This window comes from Lampris incognitus, chromosome 2, assembly GCF_029633865.1.
Source record: "Lampris incognitus isolate fLamInc1 chromosome 2, fLamInc1.hap2, whole genome shotgun sequence".
Taxonomy (NCBI): domain Eukaryota; kingdom Metazoa; phylum Chordata; class Actinopteri; order Lampriformes; family Lampridae; genus Lampris; species Lampris incognitus.
Window position 1 is genome coordinate 130,889,113 of NC_079212.1, and position 20,845 is coordinate 130,909,957.

Genomic DNA, 20,845 nt, shown 5'->3' on the forward strand with positions numbered 1-20,845 from the left:
TGGTTAGCGCGGTCGCCCCACAGCAAGAAGGTCCTGGGTTTGAGCCCCGGGGTAGTCCAACCTTGATGGGTCATCCCAGGTCGTCCTCCGTGTGGAGTTTGCATGTTCTCCCTGAGTCTGCGTGGGTTTCCTCTGGGGGCTCCGATTTCCTCCCACAGTCCAAAGACATGCAAGTCAGGTGAATCGGCCATACTAAATTGTCCCTAGGAATGAATGTGTGTGGGTGTGTCGGCCTGTCCAGGGTGTCTCTCCGCCTGCCGCCCCATGACTGCTGGAATAGGCTCCAGCATCCCCGTGACCCTGAGAGCAGGATAAGCAGCTAAGATAATGGATGGATGGAAGGATGGATGGGTTTACTACTTGGTTACATGATCAGTCACTTAGGCTCATACGCAGTGTGATTTCAAGTATATTTGTATTGTTTGTTTACAGTAGTTCAATTTTGTAAATTTTTTCCTGTTTGCAATTCTGTGGCCTCATACCGAAGCACCGGGGGGTTAAAAAAAAGAAAGAACCTCTCCGACTAAGTTCAGACCCTCACACTGACAATTTGAATGTTTTCATCATCTTATTCTATAACACTTCAAAAGACTTAATTTTATCTGATGTAGTTTATCTTAGCATCATACTGCAATTACAATATTTTTTTCCCTTGGCCCCTCATCACTTGATGTACACCTAACTGTTGGGGTGGAGTGCTGCTCATTACCCCAAGCTGATCAGTACACAAACCATGTAAAGTAGCATCTCATTCAGAGAATAAATTCCAGACAATCTGCACTGCAATATACATTTCACAAGAGTACACATGTACATGAATGGGAAAATGCATAAAAAGTTTTTATTATTGTCATAACTGTGAATGATTTCCTTCTTTGAAGAAGGTGATGAGTCCAAAAAAAAAAAAAAAAAAGACAAGGGTGAGGCGAAACAAAAATGGCAAAACTACCAGAGCGTCATTGAATACACAGCATTTCATACACATTATATTAATTGTCTTTTAAAATGTCCTATTATTGCGCCCCTGATCACCACTATATTCTCCAAATGACAGACATAACATGGAGCTTAAGATGCAGAGAAAAGCAGAATGCCCACCCCTATGAAACATGAACATTTACCAGTTTTACTGAAAGAAAAAAGGAATTAAGGTGCAGTTAGGCCCAATTCCTCAACATTTCAGGAATGTAATCAAAACTTCCAATATTTGACAAGACTGAGCTATTAAAACATTTCTGGTTCACCCATATTGTGCTGTGCCCAATCAGACAAGCATTTCAGTTTGAACAGAGAGAAGGCTCTTGCCTATGGAATGTTGAGCCTACAAGGTTTGTAAGCTGTGAACCTGGTTCCATTGAGCTCAAAAAGATGTAAAACACTTAACATGGCATTTCCATCACCTTGCTCCTGCGTTAACCGTCACTACAAACATAAAGAGACAAACCTCCAATACCTTTCTTAATAATAGCCTTTCCCTGCCATATTGATAATTTACAATTGAGGGGTTTAACTGCAGACAGTAGAGACCTCATAGACACAGATATAAAAAGGAAGAGAAAAAAAAACAAGAGTGAGTTCTACAACAGTCCTTGTCCCTGGAGATGTGGATGTGTCTGCACGAGGCCTTAGAATTTAACAGTCCACTGCTTGACGCTGGCATCATGGGAAGTGGTGACGAGAGTGTGCTCATCTACCCAAGACAGACTGCTGACATGGTACAACCTGTGAGCATCTGCAGTCATCAAAAAGGGGAAAAACAAACTAGTCACTTATCGGTTACATCAGGTGTACACAGCATACAGAGTGGCAGCTTGTTGTTTACACCAAACACGGAGCAGGCACAGAATATCTGTATGCCTCTATAATAGGGTTGAGCTGATAAGAATACATCAGGAATCAGCGATGGGCTAAATCCATTGCTGATGGGGGTTTTTTTTTCCGGCCAATTTGAAGTCCTTTAGTTATTCAAGGTTCTGTATCCTCGTACATTCAAGGTATCACGTGTGAGGTAAAACCAACATGTGTGCCATGTCACAGTGGAACATGCAGCTGGGGCTTCGTTCAGGATATGTAGCCTACGTCGGACAACACAAGCCCCCGTTTACCAATCAAGGCGCAGTCCTCTCCACACATTTGTTAGGATAATGTGGATCATTTGACAGGCTGGCAGGTTAGCTCTGTTATTCCCATTTGTTTCAATGGACCAAAATGCACTTGCTATTTCTTAAGTGACAGCAGACAGACAAGCAGAACTTTCAGCCAAAGGCGATCGTGAGTGCTGAAACATCTGCTTGTCCATCTGTCTCCTGAACACATTAGCAATCACAGAGTGAGTGGTGGTTGCCAATAGGAAAACTGATATCGCCCAACCCTACTGTGCAACAACCTGGAATGACTACACATCTATTTTCACACATCATTTCCAACTTTCACACATCATTCATAATTCAGTGTAAAACATTTCAATTTGGAAAGTGGTTCAAGAATCAAGACATTTTGGCTCTATAGTTACCATTAATTTACGTTGGTTCCATATAGGTAATAGATAGCCAATATGAAAAAAGGTAGAGTCCGCTCATGCACACACATGTATATCTGTTTCCACTGTGTTTAATGGCAAGGTCAATGTTTCATTCCCAAAAAATGTTGCTCTTGCTATTAAACAGTGGAGGCAGATGTACAGTGTACAGACGCTACCCATTTTCATTTTGATGCCCCATTTGTCCTGCACCTGATTAGATTGGATGTGCAAGCTCTACTTCTTGTAAGCAATAAACAGCCAATAACCACAAGTATAGGCTGCTTGATAGTACAGTATGAAGCTTGGGTCTATATGGTTATTGAATATGATGCATATGTGCTTATAAAGCGTATTTCAATAATGTGGTTTTGTGAAAGCCACACACAGCAAAAATATACTAGACATCAAAACCATACTTCATGCAGTGCAGAATACACATGTATTTTGCGGCCGGTGTAAACGCACTGATCAAATAACATGGGTGTCAACTGGGAGTGAACTATGCTCCACAGCCATTCTGCATGCAGTGTAAACCATGCCTTAGTTGTTAGGTGCTCAGGAAAATCATGTTTAAAGCACAATGACTTCACAACTATACCTTTGTTTTTATGGGGGGGGGTGCTTAGTTTAGAAGTTCGATTTTTTTTCCCCATTTTAATCATAGTAAGGACAAGATCCACTACTGAAACATTAACACCATATGATCTAATTTAGTACATCTTAAAACAATATATAGATAGAGATGGATGGGTAGATAGCCAGATAAAAAATGTGCAAAGTTATCTGTCCCACCTTGGATCTTAATCCTTTTATCTGCATCAGCAACTGTCCAGATGATCACCATCATATCCATCCCACCAGTGGCAAAGTGTTCATTATCAGGAGACCAGGCAATGGTCATTATTTTTGCATGATGACCATAATGCTCATTTTTGACCTAAGAGGAAAAGAGGGAATAACAGTTAACATAAAAGAAAATAAATAACTTCTTTTACACTAATCCCCATGACTCTATTCAAGTTTTTTTTCCTAAAATACATTAAGCAAATTAATTCAGTTAATTCATAAACATTACAGGCTGAAGAGCCTCCTAAGGTGAAAAGATGGAAGAGAAGCGTATTTACCGAGTACCCATCTGCCACGATGAACACTGTTATAACTTTCCTCTCATCTGTAACAGCAAGATAAGCACCATCGTTGGAGTAGGCTATATCTGTGATTGGCCCTTTGGCCTCAAGAGTCTGGCCCTCTTCTTTTAAAGTGTTGCCATTAATGGTGTACAGATGGACCTTCCCATCCTAAGCAGGAGACAAGGCAAGGGATGCAACACAAAATGGATGATATTGAGTCAATGTCACTGTGGTCAGATAGGAATGCTTGCAATACAGCATCCTGTGTTGCCATTTAACTGAGCCAATATACTTGATGAGATGGCATGCAAGCGATTTACTCCTCCCTCCATTTCTGTGATACAGATAAAATGAGTGCATCTTGTGTTTAAATGAGATGATCTGTCTTGTCTGACGTCAACTTACTGCTCCCCCTACAGCAACAGTGCTGCCCCCAGGGTGGATTGCTCCAACCTCTGGACCATAGTCCAAATTGTCCAACGTGAAAACTTTCTTCTTGTCCTTCAGCAAGACCAGCTAGCAACACCAGATGACAGGAACTTATGCACATACATATATGTAACAAACGAGAAAATCTGACAGGAAACTGTTGATTTGTATCATTGAAAGCAAGGTCGGTTAACTGAGTTTACAGATAATTGTTGCAACGGGATTACCTGTTCAATGCACACAGCTAGTGTCAGCCCCCCTGGTGCGACTGCAACATATTTCGGCTGAACATCCATTTTCACCACATCAGAGGCACTGCAAAACCATAAATTGTAACTTTTGTTAAAAAACAAAACAAAAGACTGGTGAATCATCTTGGTGTTCTTATTGGCGTTTTCATAAACTACAAACGTTGTTTTTTTTATTGGCGTGGGGGGTTACAATTCTCTTTCTAAACAACTACAGACTTAGGACATTATAGTATGCATATGAAAACATACCATGCTTTACACAAGCAATTAAGACAAGATATGGCTTCAGACCACTAGTCGGCCATCGCTCTAATGCCGATTGGTTTGGAAATTTTGAACTAGCTGAAATAAATTGATGGGGACAACAAAAGAACATGTAGGGCTATCATTTGGAATTATTTTTTGATATTCTAAATACTGAAAAAATTCAACCAAACATCTTAATTTAAAATGTGTTCCCCCGGTGGCTCCCCTTAAAAGAAAGTCAGCTTCATGTTTACTCCTCAGTTAACAGACATCCAAAAAAATAGAAGCTTCCTGTTGACCTTGGTTGTTTTGACATCTTGGAAGCACAGTGCTAAAAGAAATAAAATGGATATCAATTGAGGTCAGGGTTTTTACACAGAACAGCCTTGGATCTTGTTTAGCCGATGAATTTTAAAATGCATTCTAGCTATAGTTTGTACCTGCAAGTCTACAGTTAATTTTAAGGCTTTATAATCTGTATGGGGGGGGGGGGTAGACCATATTCCATTTTAAAAGGGGAATCAAGATGGCGCATTATTTTGACTACTTTAAAAATGTGCACCAACACAACAATACTCACTCAGCCCGATTACAAAAAGGCCATCAAGCGTCAATTAATTTTTCCTCCAACTGTCTTGGTACCATTTTAAACTCCAACTCAATCGTCCTGAAGTTAAATTTTATCATCCCAAAGCTATAACTAATAGTTTTTGTATACCATTTGTATTACAACTACTGAATGTTTCTGCAGCTGCAGAGTGGATGTGAAAGTGATGTTGGTGAGCAAGACCTGCAAGCAATAGTAAAAAAGTCAGTTCTTTGTCATTTGTCTGGTTTGTGACATCAGGATTATTGATGGAGGAATTTTCTTTCGTCCATTGTAATTTTAAAATTGTCCCTAGTCAAATTTGAAATTTAAAACAAAACAAAAAGGGCCCTGGAATGACACGACACTGTTAATTTTGAGCAAGAGCAAAAGCAAGTTATTAAATATACTAATAAGCATAAGAATGACAAGATGTGCAGTTTTGCATGACTTAATGGATTGCAAGCCAATACCAAAAGCGGGGAAGGGAAGGCCATTTTTGCTGAGCTAAAATCACTACCCAAACCCATCCAGCCCAGTAGCTTAAGCTGGAGGAATATAGATCATTTTTTTGATCATACACATGACATCCACAAGTTTTCATACCAATCAAATAATTTCCCTTTAAGTCCGCATCAATGGTTGCCTGAGACTTTGCGCAATGGCCCCACCTGTACTCATTCTTGCTCAGGTTTGTGAAGCGCACTGTATCGTCCATGCTGCAGCTGACCAGTTGGCCCACTTCATCCACCACCATCTTGTTCACCTGATTGCTGTGCCCCTTGCCCAGGAAGTTATCGTTGTCACCTGTGTCTGCATCCCAGTAACGTGAGAACAGGGTTAAGGGACAGTTCCATTATACAGATGGACAGGAAATATATCCGGTTAAAACTGAATCTCCAAGTTTATGAGCACAACATTACAAATACCCCCTCCAATATGAACCTTATCCTCCTTATGAAGCGGCTTGCTTCTGAGAGGAAATGTTCTGCCAGAAAGTGTCCCATTATTTAATTATGTATTTGAAGATGAGATTAAGAGTGCTTTCACACCTAGGCTATTTGGTCCGTATTAATCAAACCCTAGAGCATTCACCCCCTTGGTTCGGTTTGTTTGGGCAGGTGTGAACACAGCAATTGCACTTGGGTGCAGAAAAACAACCGGACCGAGACCTTGTTGAAGAGGTGGGCTCGGTGTGGTTACAAACGAACTCTAGTATGGTTTGTTTGTGGTATGAACATGGTCCAATCTAGATCTGACCCAACTGCAGGAAGCAGTGTGCATTTTTTTGGATTAAACCAGCTCCCATTGCCAGCTGCGCTGTACATTATGGGCTGAGGATGAGCTTTGTCAACACAAAATTGCTGACTCAAGGCAGCACATCTTTGCGTAATATGAAGTAGCAAATTATTCTCTAGACGTTGCCTTGAAGTGCGTTCAAATGTACCATTCTACTCACATATTTTGGCTTGGTATATGGCCCAAATGATGACCGCAATTATGAACGAATGCCAATTCTGTTGATGGTCCATTTTGGATAGCTATCCCGGAAGAAAAACAAACAAACTCTTTCTCCACCCGCCCACCCCATGAGATTTCTGACCAATGAATGGAGTGTCAGCTCCCATATGGCTTTTGTTGATACATTTTGTCCACTTGAAATTTTGCCATGTGAAACCAAACCAAAGGGAAAATGCAACAAAGTAGAAACTCATCAACTGAGTCATACCAAAGCAAATAGACGATAGGTATGAAAACACCCTAAAGTGCTGCTTTTACATTGTCAATGGTGCTAGGCCTGTCAAAGTGCCTGTAAAAAGATGGTGGTATTCTTTGAAAAAGTAGTACACTTACTTACCTTTCATGCAATTCAATAGCCCTTGTAATCATACATTGTCATTACTACCTAAACAATAAAAGGATATTGATGTGTCCATCATGACTCCCAGAGTAGATGCATGTCTTTCCTTCACTTTTATGAACCGTTACAGAGTGGATTGACTTGCTGTGACCCTGTAGGATGAACAATAACTTGCCTTAGTTTTTCAAAGTGACAGGTAAGACCAAGAGCTTCCCATTTTTGTAGCGTTATACTGAACAGAAATAAACAGCAGCAAAATAGCAGTAAAGTATTTGAGTAATGGGCAATCACAAAGATTAATCAGTTGATCTGGACACAACATTTATTGAGAGAAACGTTTATGAAACGTTTCTCTCAATAAAAGTGCCCAGATGAACCGATTCACCTTTCTCTGATTTCCTTATCTGGATTATTGAGTATGCGTAAAGACAATAAAAAAAGGCAATGTTGCAATTCCAAAAGAAGAAAAACTCTTCCAGTATGACTTTGCAAGTTTCTGAAAGAACCACTTCTACAACATCCTTACTTTCTACCCAAAACACCATCTATCGTGAAGAATGAGCTTCAAATAATTTGCAGTAGGTCTCAAGATTGACGGATGTGGAATGTCCAAGAATATAAAGTGGATGTGGATTTTCAGATATTTTGAAGGGTGGGGGCTAAAGCAACTTTTTTGGCTGGACTGGACCAGCGGGCCAGCTCTAGAAACACTAATGTTGTTGACTGACAGACTGACTGACTGAATGATCATGTTTGACAAGATTGGGCTGCTGAATCAGGTGACCAACGATGTCACTGAAGTTACGATTGGTCGGCCGGCCAGCCCGACAACCGCCAATGTCGGTCAGTGATCATGCTATGGCTTGTTCTCAACTTGTTCTTTCAGTCACCCTAACATTATCAGTGACAGACATTCGTGGTCAAGCTGCACAGAGCATATCGAGCCAGGCAGAAAGTCAGACATAGGAATGACATAGAGCAACGGCAGAGCATCTGGTCAATTTTCAAAAGAAAACACCCTGTGCTGACTCCTGATCGTAGATTAGATCACATCAACATTACATCATAACGTGTGACACCAGGCCAGATGCTGGAAATAACAATAAACATAATTAAAGCAGACTAAAAAGAGAAACCATTTAACTACATAGCCTGCTTACCCATGCTAGAAACCCAAAAATCAAGGAAAAATTACCAAGTCAACAAAATCCGGCAGGCAAAACGCCCCATTCTGAAACACTTCCCGTGCCATGCCAAGTGGAATCAAGGCATTAGATGACTGCTTGAACAAGTCACACGATTGGGCCGCTACATCAGGTGATCAACAACGTCACTGAATTTACATGATTGGGCAGCTGACCAAAGATGTCACTGGTAAACACGGAACTATTGTATTGAACATTGCTTAACCAAGTCATATGATATGCTACTTCAGTACACTTTAACAACAGATACTGCTGGGACCACTACAGAATATTGCAAATGAACATTTGATATCCAAGATTTCATATTATAGACACTATCACTGACTATCCCTGTAACAAATTGGCCACAATTCCCAACGCTGACCAGACACAGTCCAGACAATATGCTAGGTTTTGACCGAGTCTTGTTTTCAAAATGGAAGGTCATGCCTCTGTCTACACTAGATAGAAAATGTATCAAATGCAATTAAATGACATTTTTAGAAAATAGAGCTTTACTTCCTTATTCTATGAATGACATCATGTCAAACATATGTGTTGAAAGGTGGGTTTTAAATTGCATCCTATTCAACCAACATGACAAATCAGTATTATTTATTAAGTTGCATCCTATTCAACCAACATGACAAATCAGTATTATTTATTAAGTTGCATCCTATTCAACCAACATGACAAATCAGTATTATTTAGCTTCATGCTGGCTACTAAAAAAAAAAAATCTATGTGTGTGTGTGTGTGTATATATATATATAGGTTGACCCTCAAGTGGCCTTATTAAAGAGAACTTGTGTATTTGAAAAAAAGCATCTCCTCAAACCTAAAAAAGGTCAGGATTCACAGTTGTAGAGTCAAAATGTTTTTAAACAATGGAAGAGAAAACAAGTGGTGAATCTTGTTCAGGTAAACCATCTTTGTAGATGAACATACTGGCTCCAACAAAAGGAATTGCAGCAAGTTAGTTACGAGAAAGGTTCTTAATATACAGAAGCAGTCTACCCTCACAGGCTGACCTTGATGGTGCGTAGAGGCCGGTCAGGGTTGTTCTTGTCCAGGTAATTGATATTTCCTGACAAGGAAATGCTGAGGAGGTGGTCTTTCTGCCATAGGCAGCCCAGCTGCTGGTCCACGACATCAGTGCCCATATTGAAAGTGGTTACAGCCGTGCCTGAGCCAACATCCCATAGCTTCACCGTCTTATCCCCCGAGGCAGAGATCAGCTGGGAGCTGTCAGGGCTCCAGCTCACCTGTAGGGGGAATCAACGAGAACTTAATGATTCACCAACCTGTATCTCCTCTCCAGACTGTAGCTGGAGAAGTTCAGAAACCAAAGTGGGAATAATCCTAAAATGGTACAAGAACACTGTTCAAATACAATATTGTTGTCATGTCCTTTATGACTTTCCACCTATAAAGTCATATTTTACATGCATTTATTAAGCTCCACTTACAGCATAGATGCCACCATCATGAGCTTTCTCTCCACCTAGTGAGCCAATCTTTTCACCTGTTTTTCCTTCATACAAGAGGATCTGTGGAAAGAATACCAGTTTGGAACATGTGATAGCTTTGACGTCTATGATCTTAATTGTTTACAAGTTTGTTGGAGGAACTGAAACATTACTACAGCCCCATTCCTCCTCCTCCTTCTTTTCAGCTTGTTCCCCGTTTCTCAGGGGTCGCCACAATGGGTTTTACAGTTTCCATCGGCACCCTGTGAGGGCACAGCACCAATGGCAGCCATTGTCAACCCGGGCCTTGACTAATCCTGCATGGAGCCTCGACCGATCCGGTATGACCTTGTCAATCCGCATGATTTGGCAAAATTTTACATCAGATGCCCTTCCTGACACAACCACCAACCCTACATCCCCATTCCTCCCGTATATTAAATTCAGCATGCTAATTCACAAACAAAAAACAAAACAGTTTCCTTCTAGGGAACTGATCCTAGTTGAGGGTTTATATGTAAAAATGGAACACTGGTCACAGTTAAGAGTTTATACATCAAATAGGATAACACTAGTCAAAGTCTGGATTCTCTTATGATCTGTTCCTGGCTGTGACCATATACTGACCTGCCCATCAGCACTGGCTGTGGCAAAGCGATTTCCATCTGGTGAGAATCGGACACAGTTGACAAAACGGTTGTGGCCCTTTGGAGGAAGGAGCAAGGAGATGGGAAAAGGAAAAAAAAAAGTCAAAAATTAACCTAACAGAAACATTTGAGACAATCGAATCAAATACAGTTGCTAAGATGTCTGCTGCTGAATTGGAAATTTCAACTACATAGAAATGTACGAAAGTTATAAAAACTACACAAGCAGTATCCCTCATTGCATCAATTAAATTACACAACATGTACAGCCGACTGCACTACCCATGAAAGGGATTGTGGCATCAGTGAAGTCATGAGCAGAATAAGGCACCATGATTTGAAATATGTGCCTGGTTCACGAGGCGAGTGTGATTGGCTTAACATACACACCATACCAAAATACATTTGGCCTTGTGGTGTAGACCATAAGTAGCCCATTGCCACACCTTTTGGGTATGGAGACTACTGTATACCCCCATTGTCTACGAAACCATAAAAGCCTTGACCTACAATAATGAGCGCCTATGTGTGTACCAGGCCCAAAACCACAAGTATTTACCTATACTGGCCCACTATATAATCAAGGCCAGGCAAACATGCATGAAGTCAAGATTTAGAGTGCAAGACAGAAATTTAGGTTAAGCACTCAAAATCCTGCTTTATGTTTGTAGAGGGACACACTCAAAGCAACTAAGACATATTCCAAAGCGTTTTTATAGAGGATGTGATTTAAGCAATATGGTAACGAACAAGGCTGCACTGTTAAATATCCTAGAATAAACTCAAACTTCACAGATGACTAAGGGGTACTAAAAATAAAATAATGGACACAAAGCATGGGTGCACTTCCTCAAACTAAAGTTTCCAATTTTGAAAATCAATCTCATTATTTTAAAATTAAACCTACTACTACTTTCGGTAAACAGCCTGAGACTGGTCTGAGTTTTGCTTCAGTTAGTAAAACATTTTGGCCAGTCCTTTGACTGTTCCAACTTTACTTAGTCAGCTCCAAAAATAATTTGAGATAGGTCATTTGTTTATACACAGCACCATTTCACAAACATAGTCAATTGGTTTGGGAGAGAAATGCAAATAAATCTCTGAAACTCACAGTTAATGTGAATTTGAACTTGAAGGGGGGCCCTTCAAGGAAGGCACCAGTGGTATCATCACTGCCAGTGATAAGGCGGTATGGGCGTGTCTGCTTGATGTCTACACTGTTGATAACTTTGAAGTGTCCGACAATTTCTCCAACCGAGGAACCGGAGTCCCACAGGAACACTGCTCCAAACCTGAAGTAAGCAGGAAGTCACAAGTTTCATGAGCATGATAAACTTTTCTTTTCCTGAAAAATATTTTTAAACGTTGGTAGCAAGACCGCAAAATACACCAAAACCAAGCCAATACCTATACAAAGGATTAGCTCTTCATGTTGAAACCTTTTCATGGACAGTTGCCCTTACCCTATTCTAATGGGGCTCCATGGTGTAGTTAGATGTCCATTTATTCAAGACATACACATATTGAATAAACTAGGTGGGGAGTAAAAGGCTTTGGGTGCCCACAAGCCAGACTCTGACCATGGCAGCTTTTACAGTATACACAGCTCTTAGTTCATATTGCATGAGCAAGATTGATGGGCAATTTTTTGTCAATTATTGAGATATCATTTGACCAAAAACAAGACTAAATCAAAACTCAGTATATGACTGGACCATGTGTAGTAAATGTTCGAAATTGTGGCCAATTTGTTACAGGGATAGTCAGTGGTAGTGTCTATAATGTGAATTCCTGGATATTAAATGTTCATCTACAATTTTGTTGTTAAAGTGTACTGAAGTAGCAGATCACGTGACATGGTTAAGCTACATCTGAGAGAAAAAAAGGCTATAAACACAGTTGCAAGAACAATACTTTCCACCATATCTTGGGATGTTTGATTTGAAAAAGAATTTAATTTTAATTATATCTATTTTAATTAGCTGTCAACTCCCCTTTTTCATCTGAGTCTATCTGTGAATGTCTTGTTTTTCTAGAACTCACACTGAGTGCTTTGTCAGAGTAATCGTTATTTGGGGTGCTTAAACTGTGCGCTCCCACATGCCTCTCGGTGCACGGAAAGCCGTTTTCTCTCCTACGCTGGACTGTTACAGTACATAACCAGATGTGGAAAGAGCAGCAAAATATTCCATTCTTGGCATTTCAGTAGTGTCCACGAGCAGCAATATATTCCATTCATTAGCGTGCAATAAATGTGGTGTGAGTTGGAATCGCTGCACTGATTCATTTTTGAAAGAGCAACAGCCAATAACGAAATTCATATTTGGTCACCTGATCCAGCAGTCCAGTTGTGTAACTTGTTCACTCAGTCACTCTAAACATGATCACTCGGGGACATTCGCGTTTATACAGTTGGCCCGGTCAAACCAACAATCAGTAAATGCCAAAATCAGGAGTCTCTGGGGAGATTTTGCTCTGCTGGTGTGAGGAGATTGTCTGCCCCCCCCCACCACACACACACACACACACACACACACACACACACACACACACACACGCCCCCGTTTCTAGACTATGATCAGTGAAAAACGAATTTATGCCATTTCATTTCATCTGGGAATCTTGTGACTCACTTCTCTCGTCCCTCCCCCACCACCGCAATCCTCTTGCTATCCTCCGTCCAGGCAATGTCCTTGATTATGCCCGAGAAAGGCTGGTACTCGTACTTGAGCAGGTGCTCCTTTTGAGTAGTGTCCCAGATTCTGATCTTACCCGACACATCTAAAGAGATTTAAACACGATTTGAAATTGTGGCATAGGAAACTGCAAATTTGATGACATGTGTACATCAGGTGTAACGGTAGGTCTCTTACCTGCAGAGGCAATGTAGAATCCACTGGGAGAGTACTTGGCAACAGTGACTTGATGTGGATGCTCTGTGTAGATGTCTGCTATTGCTGGGTTCTGTCAGAGATAATTTTATGTCTAAGAACACGTCACTGGGTAACTTCCTCTTAAATCATACACAGGCCACACGAGCAATACATTTCATTTTTGATAGTTCAAAAAATCCAAATTACTTCAATGTTCCTGATGATGACGCTCTTCCCATTGGTATAGAGAAAGTTGTTGCCTTTGGGATCCCCGCCGAGCACTTTGGCGACTCCCCTCTCCATCTGCGGGAGACTGGCGAATACATGCTCTACAAAACAGAAATGACACACACACACAAAAAAAAATCATTTTACTAATGCTGAGGCAAATCGACGAGACTTGACCCTATAATGCAGTTAGCCATTAGAAATGGTTTAATGGCTTCAACTTGGTATTAAGGGTGCAAACTTTGTGCCTTGGAACCAGTATCTCCTGCCAAAAAAATAAATAAATCGTTCAGCTAGTCCAGAGACATGTCATAACAAATGCACAAATATTTCGCCCCTAAACCAACACAAACTAAGCTGGCTAACGCCATCTAACCTAGCAGCTTCATCAACAGCTAGTGTCGAGTTATATTTCCATCTCACCAAATATTTTACATAATAACGGACTGTATAAAGACAAATCCAAGAGTAATTTCACAAGTCCTTTGCTTGCGCTGACACAGATTTTCACTGATATGTCAAAAACCTATATGGGCGAGGTTTGCTAGCTGTCTCGCGGCTAACTAGTTAGCCGTTTCGAGCCCCCTCGCTCATTTGGGCGTCCCAAATGAACGTTACACCAAACATTCCTTCGACAATCGAGATCTCGTATTAACACACTTACTCAATTCACATGACATGATTTCTGCTGCTTCTTCGCTTGTACCTCCAAACTGAATGAAACAGCTAACCCACCCCGGCAGCGGACTCCCTTATCGTACAAACACGGAAGCGAACGGAGCATTCCCCTACGCCTGGCTTTGCCCATATATGGTCAACTCGGCTCCTACGCCGCAGCTGTCAGCCACTGGCCCTGCGGCGCCCCGAGGAAACGGTGTCTGCTCTAAACGGGCTGATTAACGAGATGCCACAGCTACAAACTCATGTTCAACGCCGTTGTGCGCCAGCGTCGACCAAATCCTCCTTTTATACCGATGATGTAAAAATCCAAATGTGTAAGCCGAGATGAATTGAAAGCATCTTTTTAACCCGTCTAAGAATAGGATGGGGCGATGGGGACTCCCCCCCCTCCCCCGAACGGGAAGGTTATCTACTTCTCTTTCAGAGCTCAGATTGACTTGTACATCGCCCGCTTGTTTTGTTCATGACTGCATTTTTACAAAGGAAAAGAGCGGGAGTAGTGGATTTCACTCCATGTGTTAATGAGCGCTCATGTGTCCTGTAAAACGATTGCCAGGTTAACAAACTGTTTTGCTTTTGTTTTTTTTATGAGTCTTCACTAAAACTGGTTAAAGTCATGCAACTTGGTGTGGTTGATGACAGAAGACTGCCAAGTTGGCAAATTATAAACAATGACTATTCAATAACTGCATAATGTAAGTAAGTAAAAGAACACACAAAGTGCTTTACATTCAATCCAGAAAAATACTAGTAAATACATAAAATAAATTGAATGAATATAAAACAGGGCACAGGGAGTAACAGACCAAGCTAAAAGTGAGCGAAAACAGAAGGCAGGGATGCGGATCTATAAAAAGACTTTCCTGAAAAGATTGATTTTTAGAAGCTGCTTAAAACAGTCCAAAAATTCAGCGCATCTAATGGATTTGGGGAAGATTATTCCAGAGGCTTAGGCCTAAAACTAAAGACGCGGTCACCTTTTGTTTTGCAGTTGGGGTGGGGGATGGATAAAAGACTGAGGTTTGAGGATCAGAATGGTCGGGAAGTGGAATGAAGAATGAGATCAGAAATGTAACTGGGGGCAAGATCATGCAGTACTTTAAATGTAATCAATAAGATCTTATTGATTAATCAGTAATCAATAAGATCTTATGGATTAGTCTGAATTTTAGGGAAGCCAATGGAGGGATGCAAGAATAGGGGTAATATGAGACCTACGGCTGGTTCTAGTTAGTAGTCTGGCAGCTGCATTCTGAACCAACTAGATGATTTAAAGTAGCTTGGTTGAGGCAAGAGTAGGGGGGGTTGCAGTAACCTAGATGGGAGAAAATGAAAGTGTGAATTAATATTTCGTTATCCTTAAAAGACAAAATATTTCTGATATTTGCAATATTTCTTAGCTGAACAAAACAGGATTGGACAAATTTAGTAATATGGCAATCAGAAGACATATTCTGGTCAAAGATTATACCAAGATTTTTAGCAGTAGGTTTGATGTTTAAATGAAGTGGACCGATAAACTGAACAATTGCAGTGGCAAAGTTCTCAGGGCCAATTAAGAGAACTTCAGTTTTACCAGGGTTTAGATGGAGGAAATTAAGGGACATCCGGTCTTTCGTGGCAGCTAAGCAATCATAGACGGAGGACGGTTGATTCAGGTTATTGGGTTTGGCAGAGAAATAGATCTGAGTATCATCGGCATAACAGTGGTATGGCATGTCTTGAAAGTGACTAAACAAATGACCCAGAGGAAGCATGTATAAAGAGAAGAGGATTGGCACAAGAACAGACCCCTGAGGGACTCCACACAGGCGGCGATCTGACAAGGATACATGATTGTTAATACAAACATTAGAATATCTATTAATCAGGTGAGAGTGAAACCAATCTAACGCTGTACCAGAAATACCAACAAGTTCTCCATCATATCAAGCAAGATGGCATGATCGGTGGCATCAAAGGCAGCGGTTAAATCTAGAAGAATAAGAATAGAGTATTCACCTTTATCAGCATGCATAAGAATGTCATTGGAGACTCTCAGCACTATACTTGCCGGATTGAATTTTATCGAAAATGTTATGACCCTCAGTCAGCTGCAGGATTTGGTCTGCAACAATTTTTTCAAGGATTTTGGATAAAAAAAGAACGTTTGGAAATCGATCTATAATTCTCTACCCTTGCTGGATCAAGAGAGGGTTTTTTGAGGGGAGACTGAACACAGGCAATTTTAAAAGAGTCAGATACGGACCCAGATGTGAGTGAGCACTTGATAGCGAGTGGGCTGGGACCTAGGCCAGGGAGGATGGATTTTAAACATTTTGTCGGAACTATATCACAGGGACTGAAGGAGGGGCGCATAAGGGTTAGATCATTTACAAGGAACTGCAGAGAAATGAGAGCAAATTCCAACATTAAAATCGGATGGCTGAAAGGGGTGGGTGGGGGTAAAATTGGACCTTAGACCATCGATTTTGTCAACAAAGAAAGACAAGACATTTTCAGTCATTAGCAAAAGAGGCAGAAATGGCAAGAAGAAAGGGATTCACAAGCTGATTCATGGTACTAAACAGAAACCTAGGGTTATGTTTATTACCATCAATCAAGTCAGAGAAGTAAGCAGCTCTCAAATCTTTAATAGTTTGATTCAAATTCGGGAATAACTCCTTCATATGGAGCTGGTGAACTTCAAGAGTAGATTTTTTTTCCCATCTGTGTTCAGCCTTCCTATATTCCCATCTTTTTTGAGAGATGTTTTCATTGATCCAAGGGGTTGTGTTAATAACTGGGACAGGCCTGGAAGTATATGGAGCCGAAAAATCAAGGGCAGTTGTACACAAGTCATTAAACCAACTAACTTGGTCATTAATGTTGGCGAAGTGAGGAGGGCAGCTCGCCAGACTGGAAAAGTAACTAGAAAACATGGCTGCTGACTGCTTATTAAAGATGTGAGAGTGAATTATACATTTCTGGGGTATTGCAGTAGGTGGTAAAGAAACACCAAAGGTAATACATTTATGGTCAGAGAAAAAAAATCAATCTTATTCAGGGAATTAAGAGACATGTTCAGGGTGAAATCTAAATCAAGGGTGTGCCCATGGTTATGTGTGGGGCCAGTGACATGCTGCACAAGGTTAAAAGATTTAGAAATGTTTAAAAATCTATGACAAATGAGTTAAAAGGATCAATATGAATGTTAAAATCACCAACTATAATGGCCCTATCAAATTTAAGAACAAGAGAGGATAATACCTCAGAGAATTCATTAATGAATTCGGGGGTCCATAAATTATTACACAGTAAAGTGGGTTATCACACACAATTTTAAAAGTTTAGATTTCAAAACTGGTAAAAGAACCAAAGGTAAAGGGAATACAATTGTAATGGTTCTTAAAAGCAGCTACTATACCTACATCATGACCTGTTAACCTGGTTACATTCAGAAAATAATAGCTGGGTGGGCAGAGCTCCACTAGAGGGGAGCACTCCCCGGGTTTAAGCCAGGTCTCAGTAATAATAATAGTAGTAGTAGTAAGAAATAGAACGTTGTGGTTGACGGAAGTAATTAAATCACTGAGAATGAAAGATTTATTTGACATGGACTGGGAGTTTAAAAGATCAAAACCAACTAGAATAAGATGCTTAGTTGGACTGGAATCACTACAGTAGACTGTAATCAAATTATCTGCCCTGACAGTTGAAGACACATAATGCAAAGGGTAGTGGGTATTAAATCTTGGCCTACTCCTAACAGGATATTGTAAGAGCCATGGGATGAGAGAGAACTAACCTTTAGAAGAACCGGATTACACAGGGCAACAGGCAATAATGAACTGGAGACATCATGTTTTATGTAACAAAGGTTTTTGTTTTTTTTATCTACACCTATGGATGTAACTTTAACTTGGGGGTAACTGGGGGGCTGTGTGGAGTATAAATAGCCATTCATGAATGCAGGACTACACGGCATAATGAAAATGTGTTGCTAACATGCGGCTACCCAGCTTGTTGGGGTGGAAACCGTCTCTTTTAAAAAAGGAAAAGCGTCCCCAAAACAAATCAAAATGACCGATAAAGCCCAAATTATGAGCTCTGCAGGTGGACTGGAGCCAAGTGTGGAGGCTGAGGGTTCTGCTAAAGTGCCCTACTCCACGGACTGCTGTGGGAATAGGATCGGAATTAAAAATAGATTTTCCAGAAGAACTTAAAAAGTTAAATAGGTTGCTAAAATCCTATTTAATTAGTTCAGACTGTTGACAAGCTGCATCGTTTGTCCCCGCATGTGCTATCACTCGGTCGATAGAGGATGGGAGCGAGCTAAGCAGCCCCGGGAGCTTAGCCAGGATGACGGGGACTGTGGCTCCAGGGAAACTGTGTATCTGCATTAATGAAACGGGTGTTCCTGATTATGGAATCCCCCACTATTAATGTAGTTGGGGAGAAGAGGGAATGAGGAGCTGACTGCTTTGGGCTCTTAAGGCTGGAGAGTGCATAATCTGTTTCCGCAGGCTGTTTTGATATTGCTGGGTGATGAAGGGGCGTCTGGGCTGGCAAGTGTGGTGACGAGGCAGCGACAACAGACTTGCGAGAGGGATTCCCTGCCAACTCAGGGCAAGGTACGGCCTCTATCAGAGTCTGATGACGAGAAGTCATTGACCAGGATGAGGGCCAATGATTTGGCTCTACAGTGGAGCGGCAAGCCACCTGAACATTGCTAGCCACAGGAGGTGGGGAAGCTGCGTTGTCGGCAAACATCATTGTAGGAGAGGGGTTCAGATGAGGAGCATCGGCTGGGTGGACCGGGGTGTCATCAGACAGTGTCATGTAGCGGTTGGAGAGGCTTAGGCGAGGGTGGGAGGCAGCTCCGTCTGAGTCTCTCTTACAACTGCGAAACACCACTTTGGCCCAGGACGACTGGTGGTTAGGTGTCAAGCAGGAAGCAAGCCGTGGGCAAGTTGTAGCTACATTAAGCACATTAAGATATATATTATCTACATTTTTATTTACATATATATTATTTACACAGTATGCTACCTGCCACATTTTGCCCAAAAGCACAAGGCACATGTCTTTCTGCAAATGATCCTAATTTGCTTCTGACAAGACCAAAGGAAGATTCCTACCATGTATATGCAGCTTACCCCTTTCTAAATAGACTGGTTTCTTATTATATATCTATTCCTGTGGTTCTAAAATGATTGCAAAATAAAACCTAAGATTTCCTTGACAGGCGGCATGGTGGCACAGTGGTTAACGCGGTCACCTCACAGCAAGAAGTTGCTGGGTTCGAGCCCCGGGGTAGTCCAACCTTGGGGGTCATCTTGGGTCATCCTTTGTGTGGAGTTTGCATGTTTTCCCCGTGTCTGTGTGGGTTTCCTCCGGGTTCTCGCCACAATCCAAAGACATGTAGGTCAGGTGAATCGGCTGTACTAAATTGTCCCTAGGTGTGTGTGTGTGTGTGTGTGTGTGTGTGTGTGTGTGTGTGTGTGTGTGTGTGTGTGTGTGTGTGTGTGTGTGTGTCTCCTCCCTGTGATGGACTGGCGGCCTGTCCAAGGTGTATCCCCACCTGCTGTCCAATGACTGCTAGGATAGGCTCCAGCATCCCTGAGAGCAGGATAAGCGGTTTGGATAATGGCTGGATGGATGGATGGATTTTCTAGACATTAAGAAAAATGGATCAGTCCAAACTGATAATGAAATTTAGATTCAATAAATCAATCAATCAATCAATCAATCAGTCAAAGAGTGATATCATCAAAGTGATTCAATTTAGCATTGCCTTTTTTTGCTATTTGGTGAGAAACGGTAAAGGGATTTTCTTTTCATTCTAAATACTTACCAGCCACAACAGTACTTCTCATTAAATGAATGCTATCACTGTGATATGATTATCATGGCTTTGGTCAACATTCAGAGAGAGGCCTCTGAACGAGAGTTCAGGAAATTGGACTGACAAATGAAAGGGTTTTAGGTAAATATAAACTGGTCACCTCTAGCCTAACAATTATTGTACAAAGCCATTTGTACATTAACATCTTTATTTTTCTTGAAAATAGCATTTTTTAGAGTTGCTCCACTTCTGCTGAACATGTCAAGTGGGACAATTTTCTACAACTATTTAATACAATAGTCCTGTCGCATCACACATGAAACACCAGTATCTGCGTGCATGCCAATATTCATGGAAACATGTATTTGCTGTCATATAAATGCGACGTTTTAAGGGTTTTGGGGTGAAGGTTACATATAGGGTTGAAGATGGAAACATTTTGGACGGAGACAGTCTGTGCTTTTTTTTATCTTATTTTTAGAATTTACAGATAGATATACAAATGTATACATCAAACAAGAAACATGCATTTAAGATAAAATTATGTTTATATCAGACAAAATATAGACCAACAAATATTAAAAAGGTGAATATGAACCCTGGTTAGGGTGAAAACAAAGCTGAAATACATACATATATGGATGTATGTATGCATGTATGTAAGACTAATGGGTACTATTGGGGTAGGATACAGACCCAGGTGAGAGTATGATGGGAGTGGCGGTTGGGGTTTACCTCTGTTTGATACAAACCCTGTTTAAGGTAAGAGAGGAGTGAATGTGACAAATCATCCAAAATCAACAAATGGTCACAGAATTTAATTAAAAAAAAACCCCAAAACAAAACAAAACAAAACAGAGTAGACCTACTTGGACACCAAGGCTGAATACCAGTCTCCCCCAACACACACAG

At 41.0% G+C, this 20,845-nt stretch overlaps 1 protein-coding gene across 1 annotated transcript; it reads right to left on the reverse strand.

Moving 5' to 3' along the window:
* Positions 1–819: 819 nt before the first annotated feature.
* Positions 820–14,370, reverse strand: wdr1 (WD repeat domain 1). Its single transcript, XM_056273539.1, has 15 exons — positions 14,090–14,370; positions 13,405–13,526; positions 13,198–13,288; positions 12,958–13,105; positions 11,436–11,616; positions 10,305–10,382; positions 9,678–9,758; positions 9,240–9,473; positions 7,089–7,176; positions 5,835–5,991; positions 4,308–4,395; positions 4,057–4,167; positions 3,646–3,819; positions 3,314–3,458; positions 820–1,732 (listed from the first exon to the last, which is right to left on the reverse strand). Exons 1-15 carry the CDS (start codon positions 14,103–14,105, stop codon positions 1,626–1,628), a joined length of 1,821 nt encoding a protein of 606 aa, XP_056129514.1. The 5' UTR covers positions 14,106–14,370; the 3' UTR covers positions 820–1,625.
* Between the last annotated feature and the right edge of the window lie 6,475 nt (positions 14,371–20,845).